This window comes from Vombatus ursinus, unplaced genomic scaffold, assembly GCF_900497805.2.
Source record: "Vombatus ursinus unplaced genomic scaffold, bare-nosed wombat genome assembly UNPS02014900.1, whole genome shotgun sequence".
Taxonomy (NCBI): Eukaryota; Metazoa; Chordata; class Mammalia; order Diprotodontia; family Vombatidae; genus Vombatus; species Vombatus ursinus.
In genome coordinates, this window is record NW_020954678.1 from 598,391 (window position 1) to 619,623 (window position 21,233).

Here is a 21,233-nt window from a genome sequence, read left to right on the forward strand (position 1 = left end):
CGAGATCCTCGGGTCCTCAGCCTAGCCTCCTTCGTTATGGCGGGACAGCTCCGGGGAGCCGCTCGCATTCTAGGCAGCTGGAGGAGCTATTGCTCGAAGGGGCAGCAGGTAATGGCCAACAGCTTGGCAGGGGACCCCGCGACCGTCATGACGAGTGGAGAGGCCGGGCTCCCCTCCTTCCCACAACGACCTCTCAGCCCCTTAGGCAGCTTCTCTTGACCTTGGGGGGTTACCCAGGGATCCTCTCGAAGCGGGGGTGGGGAGAGAAAACTGCAAAGATTTAAAGTCCTCCTCTTCCACACTGGCATTGCCAGCCTACCCTGGGGCTCCCTGGTGACACTAGCTTGTGAGCACTGTAGCCCAGTGGAGGGGGTACCTTAGCTAGATTCACTGGAAGGAACATGGAGTAAGGGCTGGGAAAGTAGAGTTCCATTGGCTTAAGGTTTCATTGACCTGTTTAAATGCGCTCTGGAGAGTCAGGTGTCAGCTGACTGTCGTTAATGTGCCATGGGCATTGGGCAATCAAACCTGGTCTCTGAGCCTCAGTTATGACATGTGATGGGCAAAGGTGCATTTCAACTTGAATGAATCAGAACTCTCGGGGCTGCCATTTTTCTATTCATAAAACAGGGGAATGGACAAATTGATCTCTGAGGTCCGTTCTAAGTCTGACCTTCTTTTAGTCACTGAATTCTTTACTTCTTAAGTTAGGCAGAGCCTGTCACTTAAGCTATGTCCACGTAAAGGACATTGGGCCTCATTTTGTATAACAGTTCTGAAAAACTGCACACACTAGTATCCTGTTCTGTCAATAGATTTTATCTTCAATACCCCTCTGCTAACACAGTTGGGGGGATGTCAGGATGGGCCTTTTTTAAGTTTTTAAATTGACAAATTTTTAACACAGGGCAGGGATGGGGAACGTTGGGCCCCAGGTTCCCCACCCGGATAGGGTATGAACCCCAACAAACTCACAGTGGAACCCTCTCCAGCACAATTCCCCTCAAAAACAAAGTGAAACAACATAGAAAAGTTTTCTTGCAACTGATAAAACCTATTTTACATGTTAGAAAGTTTTTTTAATAAAAAAGAAAGAAAAGTATGTACTTTAATAAGCTTTTTCTTTTTAAAATTACATTTTATTTTTGTCAATTAACAAATATCTATTTTCCCCAACACCCCCTTATGTAAGCTCCTTGAAGGTAGATGTTATTTCATTTTCATCTTTTTATCCCCAGGGCCTAGCTCAGTGCTGACACATAGTAGGTACTTAATAAATGTTTGCTGATTGTCTGATTGATTATCTTCCCCTAAGAGTTCAGATGTGCCAGAACCCTGAAATACTGCCCCGTTGTGATCCTTGCAGGAGAAAGTCAGTGCAGATTTTGTGGAGGCGCTGAAGGCAGTGGTGGGGGAGCCCAATGTGTCCACAGCTGGTGTGGTGCTTGAACAGCACGGCCATGATGAATCTATGCACGGGTAGGTGGCAGGGCAGGGGGCAGGTGTGTCCTTGTGTCCTATGCTGCTGAGTCTGGCCACCTCAGCCTTAAACCCAGAAGACAGACGAGTCAGAGTGGCCACATGGCCAAGTAGAACGCTTGTTGCTGGCAATGAGAGCACTTGGGCTCTCTCCCTCATTGTCTGTCCTCCAGTTCCTTCTCTCTGGAGGCCTCTGCTTTCCCTTCCCCTCTTGATTTGTCCAGTATCTGGCTTTTCTGTACCTGTATCTAACCTTAAGAAGCTACCCTCTGCTTTAAACCAGACAGGTACCCTTGGGGATGTCAGTTCTTTCTGGGTCCTAGTTTGTCTGTAAAATAAGGGTTGGGATTAGGGGACTCAAACATTCTCAAATTCTTCTTAGTCTATGAGTCTGGTGCATTCCTCTACCCATTTTGATACGCCCTTCAGTGCTTGGCTTTGCTCTGGGTTTGATAGAAGAGGGACCTAAAGTTTCAGGAGTGGGGACCAAGTCTTCGGGTCCATTTCTGCCTGGTCTCTCCTGAAGCCCTTTCCCTGGAGAGCCTCGCTTCTGGCACTTGGATGGAGACAACGTTCAGCATGCCGGGGAAGTTTGCTGCTTGGTCTCCTACTCCAGGAATATTCTCTTTGGCTCCTAGACCTTAGCATAGAGATTACCCTTTGAGTACTGCCTACTGCCCACCATCTTGCAGTCTGAGGACCTGGTTGGCTCTCTTTTGGGCTGGGATCTGCCAGCCTCCTTCAGTCTTGTCTCTTCTGGCAGGTGCAGCCCCCCAGATGCCGTTGTCTGGCCCCAGAATGTGGAGCAGGTCAGCCGGCTGGCAGCATTGTGCTATAATCACAGAATCCCCATTATTCCCTTTGGCACTGGGACAGGGCTGGAAGGTGGCGTCAATGCTATAAAGGTATGGCCAGGGTCCTGAGGCTGGGTCTTTTTAAAGTAGGGTCACTTTCCCTCTCCATCTTTGACACTGTTGTCTCCTTACCTCCACCCAAATTCCTCCAGGTTCCCTTCCCCGATTTGGACCCTCTTATACAAAATCTGTCTCTCTCTCTCTCACCTCTGATTGAGTAAGGCAAGATGTTGACTCCACCCTTCGACATTTGCTACTTCCCAGCTCTATCCTTAACACCCCTCCTCCCTACTGAGTCTTTCTATTTCCTTCCCCACCCCACCCCCGAACGACGCACAGTGTCCTGGGAATCCTGGATAATTGGGCAGCACAAAATTCTAGGTGAAGGGTTACAGGGGTAATGGGTTAGTAGCTGTGCTGGTCAATGCTGACCCCACGGGAAAATGAGACTTAGAGACAAAGTGAAATTTAGGAGAGAGAGGCAGCATGTGCTGGCTTTGGAGTTAAGAAAATTTGAGGTCTGCCTCTGGTGCTAATTAGCTATGTTACCTGGACATGGTATAATGGAAAAAGAATTGATGTAGAAGCCGAGAAACCTGGGTTCAAATACTGCCTTTGGGCAAATCACTTCATCTCTCTTAAGATCCTGAATTGCATAAATGTGGTAGAGTTAAAAAAAAAAAAAGCGGGGAGGAGGGGAGGCAACTTTTAAAAAAGTTCATGAGTGCATCATGAATTCTTGTTTTTAAGCCAATTTTTATTGATCTTTAAATACACGCATATGTATGTATGTATATATGTATGTGTGTGTATTATATATATACATATATATATACATATATATATACACATATATATATATATATATATATAAAACCTACACTTCCCCTGTATCCCTTCCCCTCCCTGCTCCCAGAGAGCCATCCCTTTTAGCAAAGGAAAAAAAAATTAAAAGAAAAAACTCCAACAAAATGGATCACCCATCATGGATTCTTAAGGGAAGCTTGGTATAATGGAGCACAACCCTGAGCTTCTCAAGTTGGGGTTAGAGAACACAACTTGTTCCCTCTATGCCTCTGCCCTTGGCCCTCCATCAGAAGCAGAACCTGAGGTGAAGGGGCAGCTGAAGGTCTTGGCATCCTAGAAACAATCATGTTCTCCCTTCTCAAAGAGTTTGTGCCCCTTGAGCTTGGATCTGCTGGGGGCACTCTCCTACCTTGCTTTAATCTGGGGCTTTTATTTCTAGGGTCCTCAGTGGGATTACCCCTTCCCTCCCCTTTCCTTTCTTCTTCCCTCATATTTCCTGGACCCTTACCTCTCAGCATCTATCAATCAATAAAGGTGTGTGTGGAGAGAGTCTGGCAAACTTCAAGGGTGTGTGTGTGTCTGGGGGGCAGATGGAGACCCTTCTGACCTCCTTCCCTTCCCTGTCTTCCCTTCCTTCTCTGACAGGGTGGCATCTGCTTTAACCTCACCCATATGGACCGTATCTTGGATCTGAATGTGGATGATTTTTCAGTGACTGTGGAGCCCGGGGTCACCCATAAAGCCCTCAATTACTACCTGAGGGATACTGGTCTCTGGTTTCCAGTGGGTATGACTTAGGGGACAGGCTCAAACTCTGGGGTATTTCCTCTTGTTCCAGGAATACCACAGAGTTTCCTTCCCTTCCTTCCCAGGGAACTGACCTCTATAGTGGCTCTGGAGAGGGTCCCTGCAGGTGTTTTAGGGAGGATGGCTGGGCTTAGCCTGTAGTTTCTGGCTTCTTTCCTCACCCTGACCATAAATGCCTATGCTTCAAGGCTGGGCCACTTTCTCCCAGACTGTCTGGTCCCATTCTCAGGACATCAGACACGTGGACATGGCTCGTCACCTGCTGCCCATTCCCCCAAAGCCAAGGGGTTGGTTTCCCCCTGAGACCTCTTGGGAGCTCCATACTTTCTCCCAATTTGGCTCCTTTCCCCATGTACTCTTTCTTCCCAGATCCAGGAGCTGATGCCTCCCTCTGTGGTATGGCAGCTACTGGGGCCTCAGGTACCAATGCGGTTCGGTATGGCACCATGTTGGAAAATGTTGTCAACTTGGAAGTTGTGTTGGCAGATGGGCAGATCCTTCACACGGCAGGTCGAGGGCGCCGATTCCAGTGAGTTGGGTTGTGGTGGTAGTGAGGGATATTGAGAGTTAGGGTCAGGAACTTTAGCAACCCAGGTACCAACCAGCCCTCGGGGGCCGGTAGGCAGATGGAATCTGTTGAGGCACGAACCCCGTCTTGCCCATTTTTTGGATCGGGCACGTTCGTGAAGGGTAAAATAATACAGATTAACCAAAGCAGCAGATAAACCAGAAACCATTCCTCAGCTGATTTCTTGGAAAACATTCTATTCCTTTCTTTTTCATCCTTGGCCAGATTTATCCTTTTTTATGGTTGGCATGGCCCCATATTTTGAAAAAAATATCAAAATATTGATATCAATATTTTATATCACCTATATTTCCCAATACGTCCCCTCTCTGGGAACCATCCCTTATAATAAAAGAGGAAACCCCACCCCCCTCCAGTTCAGCAAAACTTACCATATATTTTTAAAAAGCATGACACTCTATGTAGTGTTGTCCCCTGGGAAGGGCTGTGCCTTCTCCCGTCCCTTCTTTGGGGACGGGCTTGGTCATTCCCACTTGCTGCTCAGTTCCTATTGTTTTATTGCTAATCCTCCCACTTACACTGCTGTAGCCATTCTGTATTTGGCCTCAGATGGTCTCCAGTTGTGACTGAGTACCATCTGGTCTACTGGAAGGGTCCTTGTACTAGGTGCCAGGAGACTTGAGTTCGAGTTACAGCTCTCTTACTGTGTAGCTGTTTGACTCTGAGCAAGAGACCTCCTCTCTCTGAGCCTGTTTCCTCATCAGTAAAATGAAGGAGTTGGAGGAAACGATCTCATTTGACCCTTGGACGGTGATCCACTTGAGTTCTCTAGACCTTGGTCCCAGCCACTGGGAAATAGAGATGGCGTCATTGAAGGCTTAAGTAGGTCAGGCCGAGGCTCCCAGATTGCCACCGGGTTAGGCACCTAGATTGCCACCTAGGGCTGTGCAGAGCTCATCCCTGATTCCTGAGGAAGGGAGCACAATATGTTGGAAAGAGTGCTGGATTTGGAGGTGGAGGGTCTGGGTTCAAATCCTGGTTGTGACTGGGCAGATTACTTCTATGTGTCTTTATTTTGTAAAATGAGGGGGTTGGACAGATGGCTTCTGAGGTCCCTTCTAGCTTGAAATCTACGTTCCTATGAGCCTGTGTCACGTGGGTACTACCTTGGAACTGACCCCAGTAACCATTCTTGTGTTCCCTGGGGGTTCAGGAAGAGCTCAGCTGGCTACAATCTGACAGAATTGTTTGTTGGCTCAGAGGGGACCCTGGGCCTCATCACCACAGCAACACTTCGACTGCATGGCATCCCCGAGGCCACCATAGCTGCAGTCTGTGCTTTCCCTAGCATCCAGGCTGCCGTGGATAGCACTGTGCAGATAATCCAGAGTGGATTGCCTGTGGCACGCATTGGTAAGGGCTAGGGGCAGGAGGCCTGTTCAGTTGGAAGGAAGATGGGGGGGGTCCTCTGTCCCACTCCCACTCCTCATGGCTGGAGAGCTTTGAAAACATGGTGTCATTTGAAAAAATGGTGTCCATTGCTTAACACCTTGGATTAAGCCTCTTGGGGACCAAAGCCTGAGACCAGGGGCCACGACTCTGGGGAGAACCTAATTCCACCCTCAGGTGACAGCCAAAGAGCCCTGGACTAGGGATCAGGAAGACCTGGGCTTTAGTACCAGTGTGATCCTGGGCAAGTCACTTCCCCTCCAGGAGTCATTTTCCTCATCCCTTCCAGCTTCTCAGTGTATTGGAGAACATAACCTCACAGCTCCCTTGTTATTCCTTGCCCTGTTTTTTTTTTTTTTTTGGTGGGGAGGAAGAGGAGACTGTCTGTCTCACTCAGGATGTAGGAGCTGAGGTCTCTCGTGTGCCCTTTCCCATTACTGATCAACACAGGAACTTTAACCTGCTCCAATACTGCCCTGGGCTGCCTGGTAGCACCTCCCCCCTCTCCCAAGGGCTCACCATATTGGTGCCAGACTTACTATAGACCCCCAATTAATTTAGCCCAAAGCAGCTCAGAGTGATCCCCCAGCCTCAGCCTCCCCAGTAGCGGGGTTCACGGACACGTGTCACCATGTTTGGCCATCATTCTAATTTATATCACACATGAGCTACTTTGCACAATTTCATGTTGAATTTGGTTGATGGGGTGCCAAGAATACTGGGTGTGGAGTCAGAATACATGGGTTCAATTTCCGTGACCCTCGGCCAACCACATGTCTTCCGTGAGCATCGATCTTTTTGTTGATAAAATGAAGTGGTTGGCCTAGAATAGGGCTGTCTGGTGAAGCCAGGGGAGCCTTTCTCAGGACACTGTTTTTAAATGCATAAATTAAATGGAAGATCATAAAGGAAACCAATTATGTGGAAATAGTTCCCAGACCCCCTGAAATTTATCCTTAGACCCCAGCTGAAGAACTATTGGTCTAGATGCCTAGGTCTTTTCTACTCTATATAGTGCCTGGCTCATAGTAGTGAGTGATTTACTTAATTAATGAGTGATTAAATATGATAATCCCATGAGACGTACCCAACCAATCAATCAATGAGTCAACATTCATTAAGCAGGCACTACGTGCCAGGTACCGTGTTAAGTGCTGGAGGTGTATGGCTTGGTGGAAGGAGAGGTCATTGTGGGTGTGGGGGTGGGGGGTTCCTCTTTGCCATGCTCTGATCTTCCTGCCTCTTCTCCACCCCTCCTCCCGCTCCTCCCTCACCACCTCATCACCCATTCTCCAGAGTTCCTGGATGAGGTTATGGTGGATGCCTGCAATAAGTACAGTGGTCTGACCAACGCTGTGACTCCCACCCTCTTCTTGGAGTTCCATGGCTCCCAGCAAGCGCTGCAGGAGCAGGTGCAGAGGGCAGGTGAGGCTTCCTCAGGCTTTGGGGAGGAGAGGTGGTGTGCAAGGTGGGGAGTCCCATCCTCACAACCAGCCCCTGGGGAGGCCAGTCCAGTAGGCCTGCGGCTGCCTTGCCTCCCCTACAGAGGAGATCGTGCAGCAGAATGGAAGCTCCCATTTTGCATGGTCCAAGGATCCGGAGGAGCGGAGCCGGCTGTGGACAGCTCGCCACAATGCCTGGTATGCTGCCCTGGCTCTTAGGCCTGGCTGCAAGGTGAGCCGGGGCTGGGAGAAGGGACAAGTGGATGGGAGAAACAGGGCCCCCCTTTCCTCAAGCACTTAGAGGATGGGCAGATTCCCTTCTGCCCATGCTCCGAGCCCTTCCCCATCATTCCCCATCTAAGCTCCTTGAGGAGCCCCTTTTCCTGAGCTAGAGGAGGAAAGAGGGTAGAGCACATGTTGCCAGGGGGCAGCCACCGATGGGCCTGATGGGATCTGCATCCCTCACCCACTCAGGGTTACTCTACAGACGTCTGCGTCCCCATTTCACGGCTCCCAGAGATTATGGTGCAGGCCAAGAAGGACCTGAAAGCTTTTGGACTCACAGGTAACCTCCCCAACCCTCCTCCCTGCCCTCGTGTCTATTTCCCCAGGGTCTCGACCTCTCCCAGACCAGAAGAGAGGAGGTGGAGTTTGGGGGCAGGAAAGAGAGACTGAGTCGGAGAGGGTCAAGGGTTGGGGCATGAGTAGGGAATGTGTGTGGGGGGGGGCAGGACAGGCAGTGATGTCTGGCATCGGGCAGCCAGCTCTTTCTCCCTTCCTAGGATCCCTAGTTGGGCATGTTGGGGATGGAAACTTCCACTGCATCTTACTGGTCAACTCTGAGGATGCTGATGAACACCACCGAGCAACGCAGTTTGTGAAACAGCTGGGAAGGTGCGAGATTCAGCCGATTTCTCAGTCAGGAGGGCAGGTGGGGCGGGGGCGGGGGGGGATGCGGGGATCGGAGCAGGCATGCAGGAACCGCAGGCTCAGGGACTGTGGGGTTCAAAGGGCACATTCCCTGTCTGGGGAGAGACTCGGGTGGGCTAGATCCCGGACTGGGAGGAAGGAGGCAGCTGGCCCCTGTGCTCTTGGACCCCGGTGCCAATTCCCAGCTGAGTGGGCCTCCTCAAGCACAGAAGAAGCCACAAAAGCTTAAGACCCTCTCGAGAGGCTTCAGCCTGGTCCAGCCTGACTGCCTCCACTAAGGGCAGTGGCTCTTGGGCTGTGTACCCCAGGAATGCGTTGGCCATGAACGGGACCTGCACTGGGGAGCACGGCATCGGGCTGGGCAAACGCCAGCTACTGAAGGAGGAGATTGGCCCTGTGGGCATAGAGATAATGAGGCAGATCAAATCAGTCCTGGACACCAAGAACCTCATGAACCCTGGCAAAGTGCTGTGAGGGCCAGGCCCTTCTTCTGGACACGGAGCTGATCTCCTCGCCGGAATCAGGCTGTGGAGACGAGGCTAGAGATGAGAAGAAAGGCCAGAGCATCAGCAGCTGGGGTGGTGGGTGGTCCTGGGAGAGGGCACCTCAGAGAGATTTGGTGGGGTGGGCTGCATGGGGCAAAGACTTTGATGGAGGAGATGGCTAATCACCTTCTGCCTGGGCAAAAATCCCCAAAACACTGGTTTAGGTCGCCCCTAGGTGTCCTGGGAAAGCAAGACCACAGGGGTGGGCTTACAGCTTATTGATCTTAACTAGCTCAGCCTGGGCTATTTGTCTATTGTGATTTTTTTAAGTAAACATTTTAGAATTGCCCTTTTTAAGGCTCTCTCTCCTCTGTATTTCTCACCCAAGCTCATCAGCCTAAAAGCTGTGGGGAAGGCAAGATCCTCAGCTTTTTCCCCAGCTCAGGGTCCCAACCAAAAGCCTTCCCCTCCTCTTGTTCTTTGGCTTATGATAAAACACTAAAGTGACCTCATGAGGGAAAGGCTGGAGCAGTCAAGGTGGGGGGATGGTCTGGAGGCATTGCCGCCTGAGCTCCTGAGATCTCTGGAAAAGGAATCGTACCATCTTTGGTGCTGGAGGGTTATCTAACCTGACCTCCTGCCCCATACAGGAATTCCCTCTAGGATGTCCCTCACAGATAAGCATGCAGTTATCTTTGGCAGACCTCACTGGTGCATTGGTCAGGCCATCCCATCCATCTATTAGACACAGTTCTTCCTTGTGCCCAAATTTGCATCTCTCTGAAGTCCAGCTATCAGTCTCAGTTTTGCCAGAGCTGATCATCTTCTGCAACAGCCTTTGGAGAGCAACATTTACGTATCCCTCATTCTCTGTAAGTTCTTTCCCCCAATTCTCACAGGGCAGTTTCCGTATCAGTTGCCTTCTGTTGGACATGTCCCATTTTGTGAATGTTTTTCCAAAATATGACGCCCAGAGGGAAACATAATCTAAGAGTAGTCTGACCAGGTCAGTGGTCTAGCTATCAACTTTCTTGTTCTGAACATTATACTCAAATACAGCTTTAGCTTTGGGGGCTTATCAACACCCTACGACAGTCTTGTGGCCAGGATCATGGTAACACTAGATCCTTACTAAGCCTCTGTAGTTCCTACATGATTATTTTACCGAGGAAGGTCCTAGTGCCCGAGCAGTATAGCTAACGAGAATCCATGATTTCTGATTCTGAATGATTTTGAATGTACCCTTTCTGTTTTCCCATTACTGAAATACCAACAGGTATTTTAAGAGCTCAATTCCAGTTACTCAAGAAGAGAACATGGGGTAGCTAGGTGGGGCAGCTAGGTGGCGCAGCGGACAGAGCTCCGGCCTGGGAGTCAGGAGGACCCGAGTTCAAATCTGTCCTCAGACACTTGACACTTACTAGCTGTGTGACTCTGGGCAAGTAACTTAACCCCAATGCCTAGCCAAAAACAAGAAACAAAAAACAAAAAAGCAAAGAAGAGAATATAAAGTGTGGTAGTGGAAAGAGCATTTGAGTAGGAATCAAGTAAACTGTCCTTAGTCCCATCTCTTCCACTAATTAGCAAATTACTTCCCTCTCTCAAATGAGTTTCCTCATTTGTAAAATAACTAACTGGACTCTGGTTACTAAGGTTCCTCCTAGTGCTAAAATTCAACGATTCAGTGAAACCCAAATATGCCCCCTTCGAGAAAGAAGTGATTATATTCCAATAATGAATTAAAACAAAACAAAAAAGAAATCCAACTATTTAGATGGTGAGTTTTGGTGGAAGAGGATGGTTAGAGAATGAGCGTCTCTATCTGTGTGTATGCCCTCAGTGGGCAGCTATGGTGGGAAGGGGACTGAAGATAGTCTTAGCTTGTGTCTGTACTACCCTCCCCTTCCCTGGAAAGTGGGGTTTAAGGAATTAAGTGTGTTTGTCGTGGTCCGACTCAGCTTGGTGTTTCTTTAGGTTCAAATATCCAAGCTACCCTCTGGCAGCTTGGCCCCAGTGGACCCCGATTCCCCCCAAGGCATATACATTCATCACTGTTTGTAGAAAAGCACACTGAAGTCTGGTTGGATTTCTTGCCAGTCTGGGCCTGCTGTTCCCAAGATATCCACCAGAGGGTGCGCAGATATACTGGAAAGGGGTCAGGGCAGCTGCTGGCCTCCAGTCCTGCCAGCCTGGGATCCAAGTCAAACTATTCCTCCTGGGCTCCTGGTAAGGCTCAGTTGGGGGAACTTGGCAGTCCCAGGCTTTCTGAAGGACAAGACAGAAGATGGGATGCCTCCTCCCCCTGGGCAAACTGAGTGGGGGTGAGGTGGCTGGGAAGTCGGTGTCTCCTTGGGTCTGGCTTGCAATGGGATCTCTCTCCTCCCCCATCCCTCCAACCTGCCTGGGCCTCTCCTGGCTTCTGTCTGCTCTGAGGCACAGATGCAGTTTCTCAGGCAGCAGGCGTACAACGTTATCTGTTCTCCAAATTACAATGGAAAGTCCACTCGCTGGCTTTGGAAACAGGACCTGTGTTCAAATCCTGCCTCTTTAATAGTACCTCTGTTAATCTGCTCAAGTCCCATCAGCCCCTCATTTTTCCCACTTTGTCATTACCCACTTCAAGTTTCTCATCTGTAAATAAGGAATCGTACATAGAATGCCTGACGACCTTCAATGTGTCTTCTTCCTAACAACCCTATGTAAGCAGTGAAAATATTAACCCAAAGGCAGATGAGAAAAGTGACCTGCCCGGAACCCTGCTGGGGCATCTTAAGTAGACTGAAGGCAGGTCTGCTGACAAGCAGGCCACTCAAATGCGCTGCCTCTCCATCTTAGGGAGCACCAACCGTGTGCACAGGTCTAGGCACTTGGGCGCGGCAGAAGGGAGCAGCTTGAGTTTTAACCAGGGTGAGGCCAGTACATGGCAGCTCACCAGGCAGCTCTAGTACATACCTCTAGACAGGCGCCTGTCTCCTGGCCGGCATACTTTCTGGAGCTCTGACCCTTTAGGCAATTCTATTAATAACATTTACATGGTGCTTTACAGTTTGCAAAGTACTCTGGACCCCACTTGGTACTCACAGTAGCCCGGTGAAGTAGGTGCCACCATACCCATTTCACAGATGAGAAAACTGAGTCATTGAAATTGTCCTGCCCAATGCCGCAGAGCCAGAAAGTGTCTGGAGTTGATTCCAAACTCGCCTGGCCCCATGTCCAACATTCCATCTGCTGTGGGTCCAGTCCCTACACTACCCTGTGCACACCATCTTGCCCAGATCACTAGCCAGTGCTGCAGCCACTGGGACCCCTGGAAAGACCCCTGGCTTCTGCTGCCTTTGGCCCTCCCCCTCACCCCCTGTCCTGGGCTCAGTTCTTGACTGTGGGCTCTACCTGCACTGGTTCACCAAGGGGGTATTGACCAGGCAGGTCAACCCTTTGGAAAGGTGGGGCAAGACTCTGACGAGGTGGGGGGTGGGGCCTCCCCCGTGTACCTGCTGCTACATTCTGACATTCCAAAGAAGGGGAGGGATCAACTATAACTCAATCCCTGTAGCTTCTGTCTGATAATTAGAGGGATCTGGGTTTGGAGTGGGCACTGTCCCCTCCACCCCTTGGGGGTCCTGGGTGCCTGCTTTCTTTAAAGCAGTCCTCCTGGATTTGCAGCAGGGGTTAGGTAGGCCTGAGGTTCAGCTCCCATAACACAGGAGCAGCTGTAGCATAAGTAAAACCAACACAAACCCCACTGTATACGGAGCTGGACAGCTACAACCTGTCTGATCTCAGCAAGCCGGCTTATCTCCGGGCCTGTTTCTTCATCTACAAAATAAGAAGGTTGGACTGGATTAGTGGGGTCCAACTCCTACAGAAATGGGGGCCACTAAACCTTAGATAACTACCCCCAAGGATAACAGTGACTTAGAAAACCATATATTGGCATTGTTTTACTGCATTTTCATAGTCAAGTATTTCCCAATTATATTTAAATCTGGTTAGGGCTGTTCTTGGGAGTGTGGTGGGCCAAGGCCAGCAGCATCTTTAAGGCAAAGGGGTGGGACTACTTTTCCCTTTTGTTAGCTCATTAAAAAAAAAGAAAAACTCACAACAAATACTGGGCTTCCAAAGGTGATTTGCTCAGGTCAGCCACCACAGGAATGATCCCAGGTGCCTAAATCCCCTAGAGGGACAGCAGAATAATTTCTTCCCTCTTCAGAAGTGGGGCTAGCTCTTAGATAATTTTTATAAACCACTCAAGTGGCTGGAGAGATCACAGCACTAATGCCCACAATCCTTCCTTGAGGTGTGGTATTTCTGCCTGACTTAGGCCACTGTCCTTAGGGAGCTGTCTGTAATCTGGCTCTTGGGGCTGCCCAGTCCTGCAGAGGGCCACGAGGAGGGTTTAGGGATGCCAAATAAAAGGACGAATCACTGTGGCACAAATGACTTCACCTCAATATCTAGGGCCTCAAAGAGGGAGCAGGGCTAGGCTGCCTGGTTCAGGCAGCCCCAGAGGGTTAATCACAACGGTTCTTTAAGTGGCCAGGGGGACCTAAGCAGGGTCGTGAAGGCACCCATCCTTCAATCTCCCCTCCTGGCCCCTGCTCCTTCACCTGCAACCCCAACCTACCTCCTCACAGAAGCCAGTCTCAACCCAGCCCCCAATCTGTGTCTCAGTCCAACCTATGGTGTGTGGGTCCAGAGGTCAGGCAAGGAGATCTCCTCCACAGCCACTTCCTTCCCCAGCCTGTGTTGCCAGGGGAAGTAAATATAGAATAGGGAGACACAGTTGCCAGGCAGGATTGGAGATGACGTCTATATACTGCAGACAGACAGACAGACTCGGGAAGAGAAGCACACGCATCTGACATCCTTTGTGATGACAGAGAAACCGTGGGATTTCCAGGCCTACGAGGAAGCCTCTGATTGATCGTTTCTCTAGCTCCTCAGTAGGCCTGGGGAGCCTTCATTCTTCATGTTAATAGCAAGGCCTTTCAGAGGCCTGGCCCTGCCACTCCCTGGGGAGCTGTCTCTTGTTCACAACAGACTTGGAAGGTTGCAGAACACAGCAACAAATGAGTTAGGAGGCAATCTATCCATTTTTAATAAGCATTTCAAAAAAGCAGCAGTAAAAAAAAAACCTCAAACCTCATTTTATAGATGGGTGAACTGATCCAGTGGTCCCAACCTGAGAGTGGGAAGGGGCCTTTTTATTTCCTCCAGGGTTAACATGGCTCCTTCCTTTACCCTACCCTCATATGGTATGAACTTGAGGTCTTCACCATCCTAGCTGCCCTACTTTGGACACCCGGCAGCTCATCCCCAGCCTTTCTAAATGGAAATGTCCAGAACCAAGCACAACCTTCTAGATACAGGGCAACCAGGGCTGACTACAGTAGGATTTTCACCTCTCTACACCTAGACATGATGCTTCTCCACAGGCTTTTCTTGGCTGCTGGCTCAGAGAACGTTCAGTGCACGGAAGTGGACAGATCCTCTCTATGAGACTTGTCTTGCTGCACTTCACCCCCTACCCTTGTGGAATTGATGTCTCAAACCCCCAAAACTTGATGCTTATCCCTATGAAATTCTGTCTCATAATGATTCAGCCCAGTCTTACGGCCCGTCAAGATTTCTGACTCCTGCCACCCAGCATGTTAGCTCTCCTTCAAAGTTTGGTGTCATTTGCAAACCTGAGAACTACACCATCTATATAAGCCTGTAAGCCACTGAGGAAAAAAAAAAAACAAACCAGCTGACCATCACAGGACCAATGCCACAGGTCCCTGACAGATGCCCAGGGAGACCCAAATTAACATCACTCTTTAAGCACTGCTCTTTGGGTCTAGGCATTCAATCAGTTCCAAATCCATCTAATGGTCATCCTGTTATGCCACACATCTTTCCCTATTTTCCACAAGAATTGCACCAAAGTCTGTCAACTGCCTGGCTAAAACCTAGGTGAGCCAGAGTTACGGCATTGCTCTGATTTACCAAGGTGGTAACTTGAGTCTGGCTTGACTTGTCCTTAATGAAAACACACTGGCTCTCTGCGGTCACAGATCCCAGACTTCTCTTGTCGACGTGCTTTAACTATTCCTTTAAGAAGGCTGCAGAATTCTGCCAGGGATCCAGGTCCAGCCCACTGGCCCACAGCCGGGAGACTCCACATTCAACAATCAGGACGCTTCTCCTCCTCCAATCCTGAAGCACCTTTTCATTCCTCACACTCTTTCAAAGATTGTACAGTGCCACCTGCCAGTTCAGAACCCGAGCTTAGAGTCCCACCCAGCCTGCCCAATCGTGCTACTCGACCCCATCAAGGGCAGCCACCCGCCTGGCTTTGTGGCTCTATCCTTACTATCCAAAGCTCATTCCCTTTGGCAGAGAAAGCAGAAATACAGCTCAGCCCTCCCCTCGTGCCCATCTTTAAAACAATCTGGTTCACAGTGACGCTAAGTGACGCTAAGAGCTGAAGTATGCTGTGCTCCCAGATGTGAGGGCTGGTTTCTATCCCCATTTTGCAGGGGCTGAGGCAAGGTCCAAGGGGGTTTGCCACGGGCACACAGGCAGGACTGGAGAATTGAGAGTTGGAGGATAATATGGTTGCTTAAAACTCTCCTCATTTTGCAGATGAGGAGACCGAAGTCAAGTGGCTCACCCAATAGCTAATTAGTGGGCGAGCTAAGATCTGAAGCCGGGTCTTCTGACTCCAAACACAGCGCTCTATCAGACCCCCCGGGTTCAACAGCTGGGGCGCAAGTGTAGCTTACTAGCAAATCAAAATTACTGATATTCTCCCTCAGAAGAGAAGGCGGGCTCTTTGATACTGCCATCCCCTCCACATGCCTTCCCTTTGCCAGAACTTGGAACTGATGTATATTCAAAATATTGGCTGCATTTACCTAAGTCTCGCCTTCTCTATTTTTAATTTTAAAGATATTTGGGTAATGGAACTTCATATATCTTATTCAAAAAGCCTCTTGCAGATAACACGTTTTGGGGTAGGGAAGAGTGAAAGGGATCATCCACCTGATACAGGGCCATAGATAGGGGAGGAAGGCTCATAGACTTCAGCAGCACCATCTGCAGCTAGAGGCATTAGCCTAAGTCTTGAACAATGCTATTGGAGTGACAGGGTCAGGGAGGAGATGCAGAGTCACAACGATGAGGGCCCACAACCTGCCACCTCAGGCTCACCAGAAACTTTCTGTTTCTTGTACTGTAGGAGGGCTCTATCTTCTCTGTCCTCTCTCTCTGTAAGCCCCCACTGAAGCTATCACGACTCACTGCATAAGATGCAAACTGTTCATAAGCAAAAGGGAGGAATGCAGGAGATCCATCCAAGGTCGCCCAAGGGAGGCCAGCCAATCGCCCTTCGGGCCAGGCCATCTAGCGTCCCTCACCTTCATCCCCCCTTGTCCCTCTGCACCAACCTCTCCCCAGATGGGACAAGATCCCTTGCCTCCATTCAACACATATTGCAGCTTTGGTTACTGGGCCCCCAATTTTTCACCACTAGACCAGATGGTCCCAAGCCTGCAAGAAAGGGCCAGCCGAGACGCTAAAAAAAAGACTGTGAATATGAGTATTTTTCCTCTGAACCTGATAGGGTACATGTATCAATCACCTATCGACCATCAGAACAATCCAAGGCTCAATGGGGAGGCCATGAGATTAAGAGAGGAAGGCAAAAGCCTGAAGCATCTCTATTTCTCAGCATCACAAGCAAAACTACATTAAAATAAAATCACACCAAGCATCTTTTATTGAACATTATTTTAATACCATATCAAAACACCTTGACTAATGAAGAAAGCTTTTCCCCCAAGCTTTGAACAATTTTTTAAACGTTTTAAGTTTTTTCTTTTTAATATATAAATACATAAACCTATCCTGCATGGGCCGATGCCACGTGTGAACGTTGATGGCTAAAATGTTCTCAGAGTGCCTGAAAACAGGGGTGTGGCTGTACCTCTTTTCCTTTTTTTTTTTTAATAAATTTTTAAAAGTTTTTTGAAAAAAAAAGAGAAAATATCCACAAGGGTCTAAGAAAAATGTTCAGGCATCTTTGCAGGACACTTGTGATTTTTAGATCCTCTGAACTGTACTGAAGACCAAAACTGGGTGAGGAAGGAGGAGAAGAAATGGAGATGGACGAGGAAGAGAAAACAGGAGGAAAGGTCTTGGAAGTGTTGTCTTTTGGCAATTAGGAGTCATGACACCAAGTGGAGTCTAGAAGCGAGAGGAGGAAAGTGCAAAACCAAAACTGAAGATGGGCATAAAGCGGGCTGGGAGTGAGGCCGGAGTGGGAAGTGGGGAGGGGAAGGAAGGAGAAGACGGGGAGAGTATACTGGCTGGGAGGACTTGGAAGGGTTCAGTCACGCAAAAACAGGAATCTTGTAAACATCACCAGGAAAAACACCAGTGGACACTAGACTTGTTTGTTTGTAAACACATTAAAGACAGACCCACAATGCCTTTCAAAGGTCAAAGAAAATGCCCTTTCCCTCCTGGGATGGGGGTGGGGGGTGGGAGTGTTGGGGAGAGGACCGCCGTAGTTTCTTCTTTCAATTCATCCTCATCTGATTTGGTGTCCTCAAGGGAGAAGGGGGAAACAACTCTCTCAACGTCAGTGCAGAAGGTGTCCCGTCCCCAGAGATCCCAAGCTCGGTCTCGTGCCTGGGAAGCCTTGTCTCGGGGACCGGGGCCTGTCCTTTTGTGGACCATAATAAATAAGTCGTGCTCCGTCTGGCCAGAGGCCCAGGGGCCCAGTGTGTCATGCCTGCTGTTGGTGTCTGGGGGAGCCCCCTGAAGCCAAACATCATGACAGGATTTCAGCATCGCAATCCAGCACAAGCTCCTCTCCTGTTCTCTCCCCGTGTCATCAATGTTTGAGGTGAAGGTAAAAATAGCAGATGTCCCTGATTGGTCTGACATCATCTGTTCTAGGGGTTTAGTTGAAATAAATAAAATAAAATAAAACAAAAACTAACCAAAAACGATGAAGAAAATAAAAACCCGATTGAGGTGCTGGAGTTGATTAGAGGGTATTGGCAGGTTTCTTTACAAAACAAAACACCAGCCCAGAACTTTGAAGGGACAGGTGGGATGGGGGAGAGGATGGTCAGCAGTAAAGCAAGGTGCCCTGGGAAAGAAAATGACAGATCAAACCCCTAAGTCCACACATGGGAAGGGCAACAGGGTGGGGAAACAGCCACTGGTGACCGTCCAATGAAGAAAATCAAGAACCTCGCTGGGGGGCTGGGGGCGGCCCTTGGGTTTAGCCCTTGGGACTCCCTGGGAGAGCCCACTTAAATTAGAGGGGCACATCGGACTCCCCAGGGCAGTCTATGAGGCAGGGTTTTCTCTGGGAGAAGCCCCTCCAACACCAAGCCTAAGCAGGAAGCCAAAAGGGTTCAGGGCCCCCCAGCCCAGGTCTGTAACAGTTAGTATCCGTTCCCCTCTCTGCTACTGCTTCTCACTTCCCTGCCCCAATTGTTTCTAGAATTACGCTCAAAGAGATGCAGTGGCTCGAGAGTTGGCTTTGGAACAAGGCAGACCTGGGTTCAAATCCTATCTCTGACACTTAGCGGTTGTTGTGTCTATGGACAGGTCACTGAATCTCTCAGCAGTGCCCTCTCTCAATGTTTTAAGTGACAGAGAAGCTACCATTGGTTATGGCAGAGGGAGTTCCCTCATCTAGAAAAAAAAACCACAGGTCCAGTTCATTTCCTTAGTCAGGTACCCATCAGTCAGCCTCCTTTACCCCCCTTCTACATAAAAGCATTTTCCTTCTGTGAAGCTGTCATTTTGTATTCTGTTCCCACCCCCTTCCTAGGGCTTGGTGCGCTAAGAATAATGTGGCCTCCTGCCCCCGCCTGAAGCAAGAAGGCTGCCAAGGATCCCCCCCTACCCCGAGGGAGGCCTGGCCCCAGCAGGGCTCTCCTGCAGCCGCTCACCTTTGAGAGGAGTCAGCAAGCATGCCTGATGGTCAATCGGAAGGATGCTCTGGACAGGATCTGTTCACTTCAAACCAAGAATCTATACAGCTGAGGCAGAGAGAGAGCACACGAGAACACCAGTCACCGGGGGGGCCACCAGCCTCTCACCACATTCACATTTCAAAGGATAGGATTCCCAAACAGGTTAAAAAGGACTGATCTTTAGACCTCAAACCCCCAAGAAATAAGACCACACAAGTCTGACGACACAGGACCCTGCGGACAAATTCAAGGACTATGCTGACCTATCACTCAAGCTGTACTGGACGTACTGAGACTGAGCTGGCTCTGCCACTGGCAAGCTGCTTGGCTTCTGGGCCCATTTTTATAGATTTAAAATGAGTCCAGATGATTCCCAAGAACCATCCTTTCAGCCGAGAAGTTCTATGATTTATGAGCCCAGGAGGAGGGGGGCCTCTGCTCGGAAACGGTCCTCCCAGACGTGGTGAAGGGCAGACAACCAGAGATGGAGAGAAGCACATGGCTAAATCCGGGCCAGGGGCACCAAGCCTTCAGAGCAGGGAAGGCGTACTGGCAAGGGAAGAAAGGGTTGGCCAGCTTTTGTCTTTCTTGGGTCAGTGAAATATAGGCTTCCTAGCCTATACATAGCCTGTATATAGGGAGAGGATCTCAAGGCTCACAAACAAGTCTGTCTATGGGGAAAACCACTGGAGCTGCAGCTGGCTTGGTTGGGGGCCTGTCCTGCTGCAGGAGGAGGAGGAGGAAAAGGGAAGAAGCTGCTACCTCCTGACAGCACCAAGGAAGAGACCTGGGGAGAGGGTGAAAATGTGCGAACGTGTGAACCCCATCGGGTAATACAAGGGTAGAACCACATGAGAGAATTATAACTGTTCTCCTCAGGACAGTTCTCTGATTTGCAAATCACAGACTAGGGATATCTAAAGAGAGGGACCAGATAATTTGCTTATGTTCTTTCCCGGGGCCAAATGTTTTCTTACCCTGATCCTGTTTCCTTCAAAGGCTCCCCAGGGCCCTACTATACCAAGTCTCTGAGTCAGTGACTTACATCAGGTCATCCTGGCCCAGCGCCTGCTTGCTAATAGCCTTGCCACTTCCCAGTGACTCGGTGGATTTGATGGGCGGGGCTTTGGAAAACCACATTAGCCAAGGAGCTGGCTATGACTGCAAGTGGGAGGGAAGGTGAGGGAGGGAGGGGTTTGCTGGGGGAGAACAGGTGCTGTCCCACTGAAGGTACACAATGTCTCTTTAGCAGAGAACATGGAGTCATCAGGGAAGAAGTGTCTTCTTTCCACTTGGAAACAAGATTGAGGTGCTGTGGTAGAGGAAGAGTATATGCAGGAGAAGCCTCAGCAATGCTAAATATGGCAGCTTTCAGTGCCACAGCTAAACAGGTAGTGCCCGCCTCTGAAATGAGGCTGCTGGGCACCTGCCCAGCCCTCGCCCGCTCAGCCCCATTATGCCCCAATTCAGTAAGGAGGAGGACACGGCTAAGAAGGGTGATGAGCGAATCCTGCAGCTGGGACAGAGAGTGTGACGAGCGTGGGGGACGAGGCACAGCTCTCTATGTGAATGTGCCTGTCTAGGGAAGGAAAGCCAGAGCTGAACCCCAGCCAAAGGCACCCCCCCACCCGCCCCCCCAGTCCTGCTCCAGCCCTCCCCTCTTCTGCCCGGCCTGCCAGACGCCTGTGTGACAGTGACAGCAGTCTTCTGTGGGGGCAGTCTGGCAGGGCCTGTCCTTTTGATCTGCCCAACATGCCACCGTTCCTCTAAGGTGACACCATTATGGGGACGGGGAACCTTCCTTCAGAGCACTGTGAAGGACGCAGGGAGCCCCTCCCTCAACCTTCCTGTACCTTTTGTGATAGATGCAGAGGCAGGGCAGCCTCGCTATAGTGTCTCCCTGAAGCAGCTCCTCCAGGCAGATAACGCATTCTCCTGTATCTTTAGTCAGCACATCATCTGTGAAGGGGATGAGAGAGAGCACAGGCAGCATTAGGCATCACACAGGTGTGTGCAAAGCATCTCTGACGTACAACATCCCACTAACGGGGGTAGAGGGCAGAGCTTCGGGTGAGTGAGACATTTAGGAGTGTGTTTTACTGGGGAAACAAGACCTAACAGATACAGGATGGCAACTTGAAGGGAAAGAAAAGTTAAAAAAACAACAAAAAGCAACAGATGATTAAGTGCCAAATGAGTGGTACTAACAATAGAAGTCACCGTGGGTTGTGATGGTGAGGGTAATATTCATAGAAGGGGTAGAACCTGAATTAGTTTTTGAAAAACAGAGAGGAGAGAGAGCTAGACAGAGAGTAGAGCTGATTCCCTACCCACAGGAACCAAAGTCAGCGCAAGCTCTCAGGAAGGATGCTCTTCTTGTCAAGCCTCATTAAAAAGTCGGTTTGTTGGCCGACGCCATGCTTGGAGCTCTACTGATCCAGGGGCCTAACCTACTGCAGTAGGCTTAGAGG

At 49.7% G+C, this 21,233-nt stretch overlaps 2 protein-coding genes across 5 annotated transcripts in view; one reads left to right on the forward strand and one right to left on the reverse strand.

Moving 5' to 3' along the window:
- LDHD (lactate dehydrogenase D) overlaps positions 1-9,139 on the forward strand; it is a 9,241-nt gene extending 102 nt beyond the window's left edge. The window contains exons 2-12 of the mRNA XM_027843221.1: positions 1-108; positions 1,367-1,479; positions 2,243-2,384; positions 3,786-3,927; positions 4,317-4,476; positions 5,690-5,889; positions 7,222-7,350; positions 7,472-7,599; positions 7,842-7,932; positions 8,150-8,261; positions 8,606-9,139. Coding sequence (XP_027699022.1) covers positions 37-108; positions 1,367-1,479; positions 2,243-2,384; positions 3,786-3,927; positions 4,317-4,476; positions 5,690-5,889; positions 7,222-7,350; positions 7,472-7,599; positions 7,842-7,932; positions 8,150-8,261; positions 8,606-8,771 — 1,455 coding nt within the window. The 5' untranslated portion in view covers positions 1-36 and the 3' untranslated portion in view covers positions 8,772-9,139. The remainder of the gene's footprint in view (positions 109-1,366; positions 1,480-2,242; positions 2,385-3,785; positions 3,928-4,316; positions 4,477-5,689; positions 5,890-7,221; positions 7,351-7,471; positions 7,600-7,841; positions 7,933-8,149; positions 8,262-8,605) is intronic.
- Positions 9,140-16,526: 7,387 nt separating this feature from the next.
- The window catches only part of ZNRF1 (zinc and ring finger 1), a 91,895-nt gene continuing 87,188 nt past the window's right edge, over positions 16,527-21,233 (reverse strand). Inside the window, exons 3-5 of one of the 4 annotated variants that reach the window (XM_027843239.1) lie at positions 20,616-20,721; positions 18,739-18,828; positions 16,527-17,587 (exon numbers count right to left, since the gene is read on the reverse strand). In XM_027843239.1, coding sequence (XP_027699040.1) covers positions 18,771-18,828; positions 20,616-20,721 — 164 coding nt within the window. In that variant the 3' untranslated portion in view covers positions 16,527-17,587; positions 18,739-18,770. The other 3 variants (XM_027843238.1, XM_027843237.1, XM_027843240.1) reach the window with 3 other exon arrangements.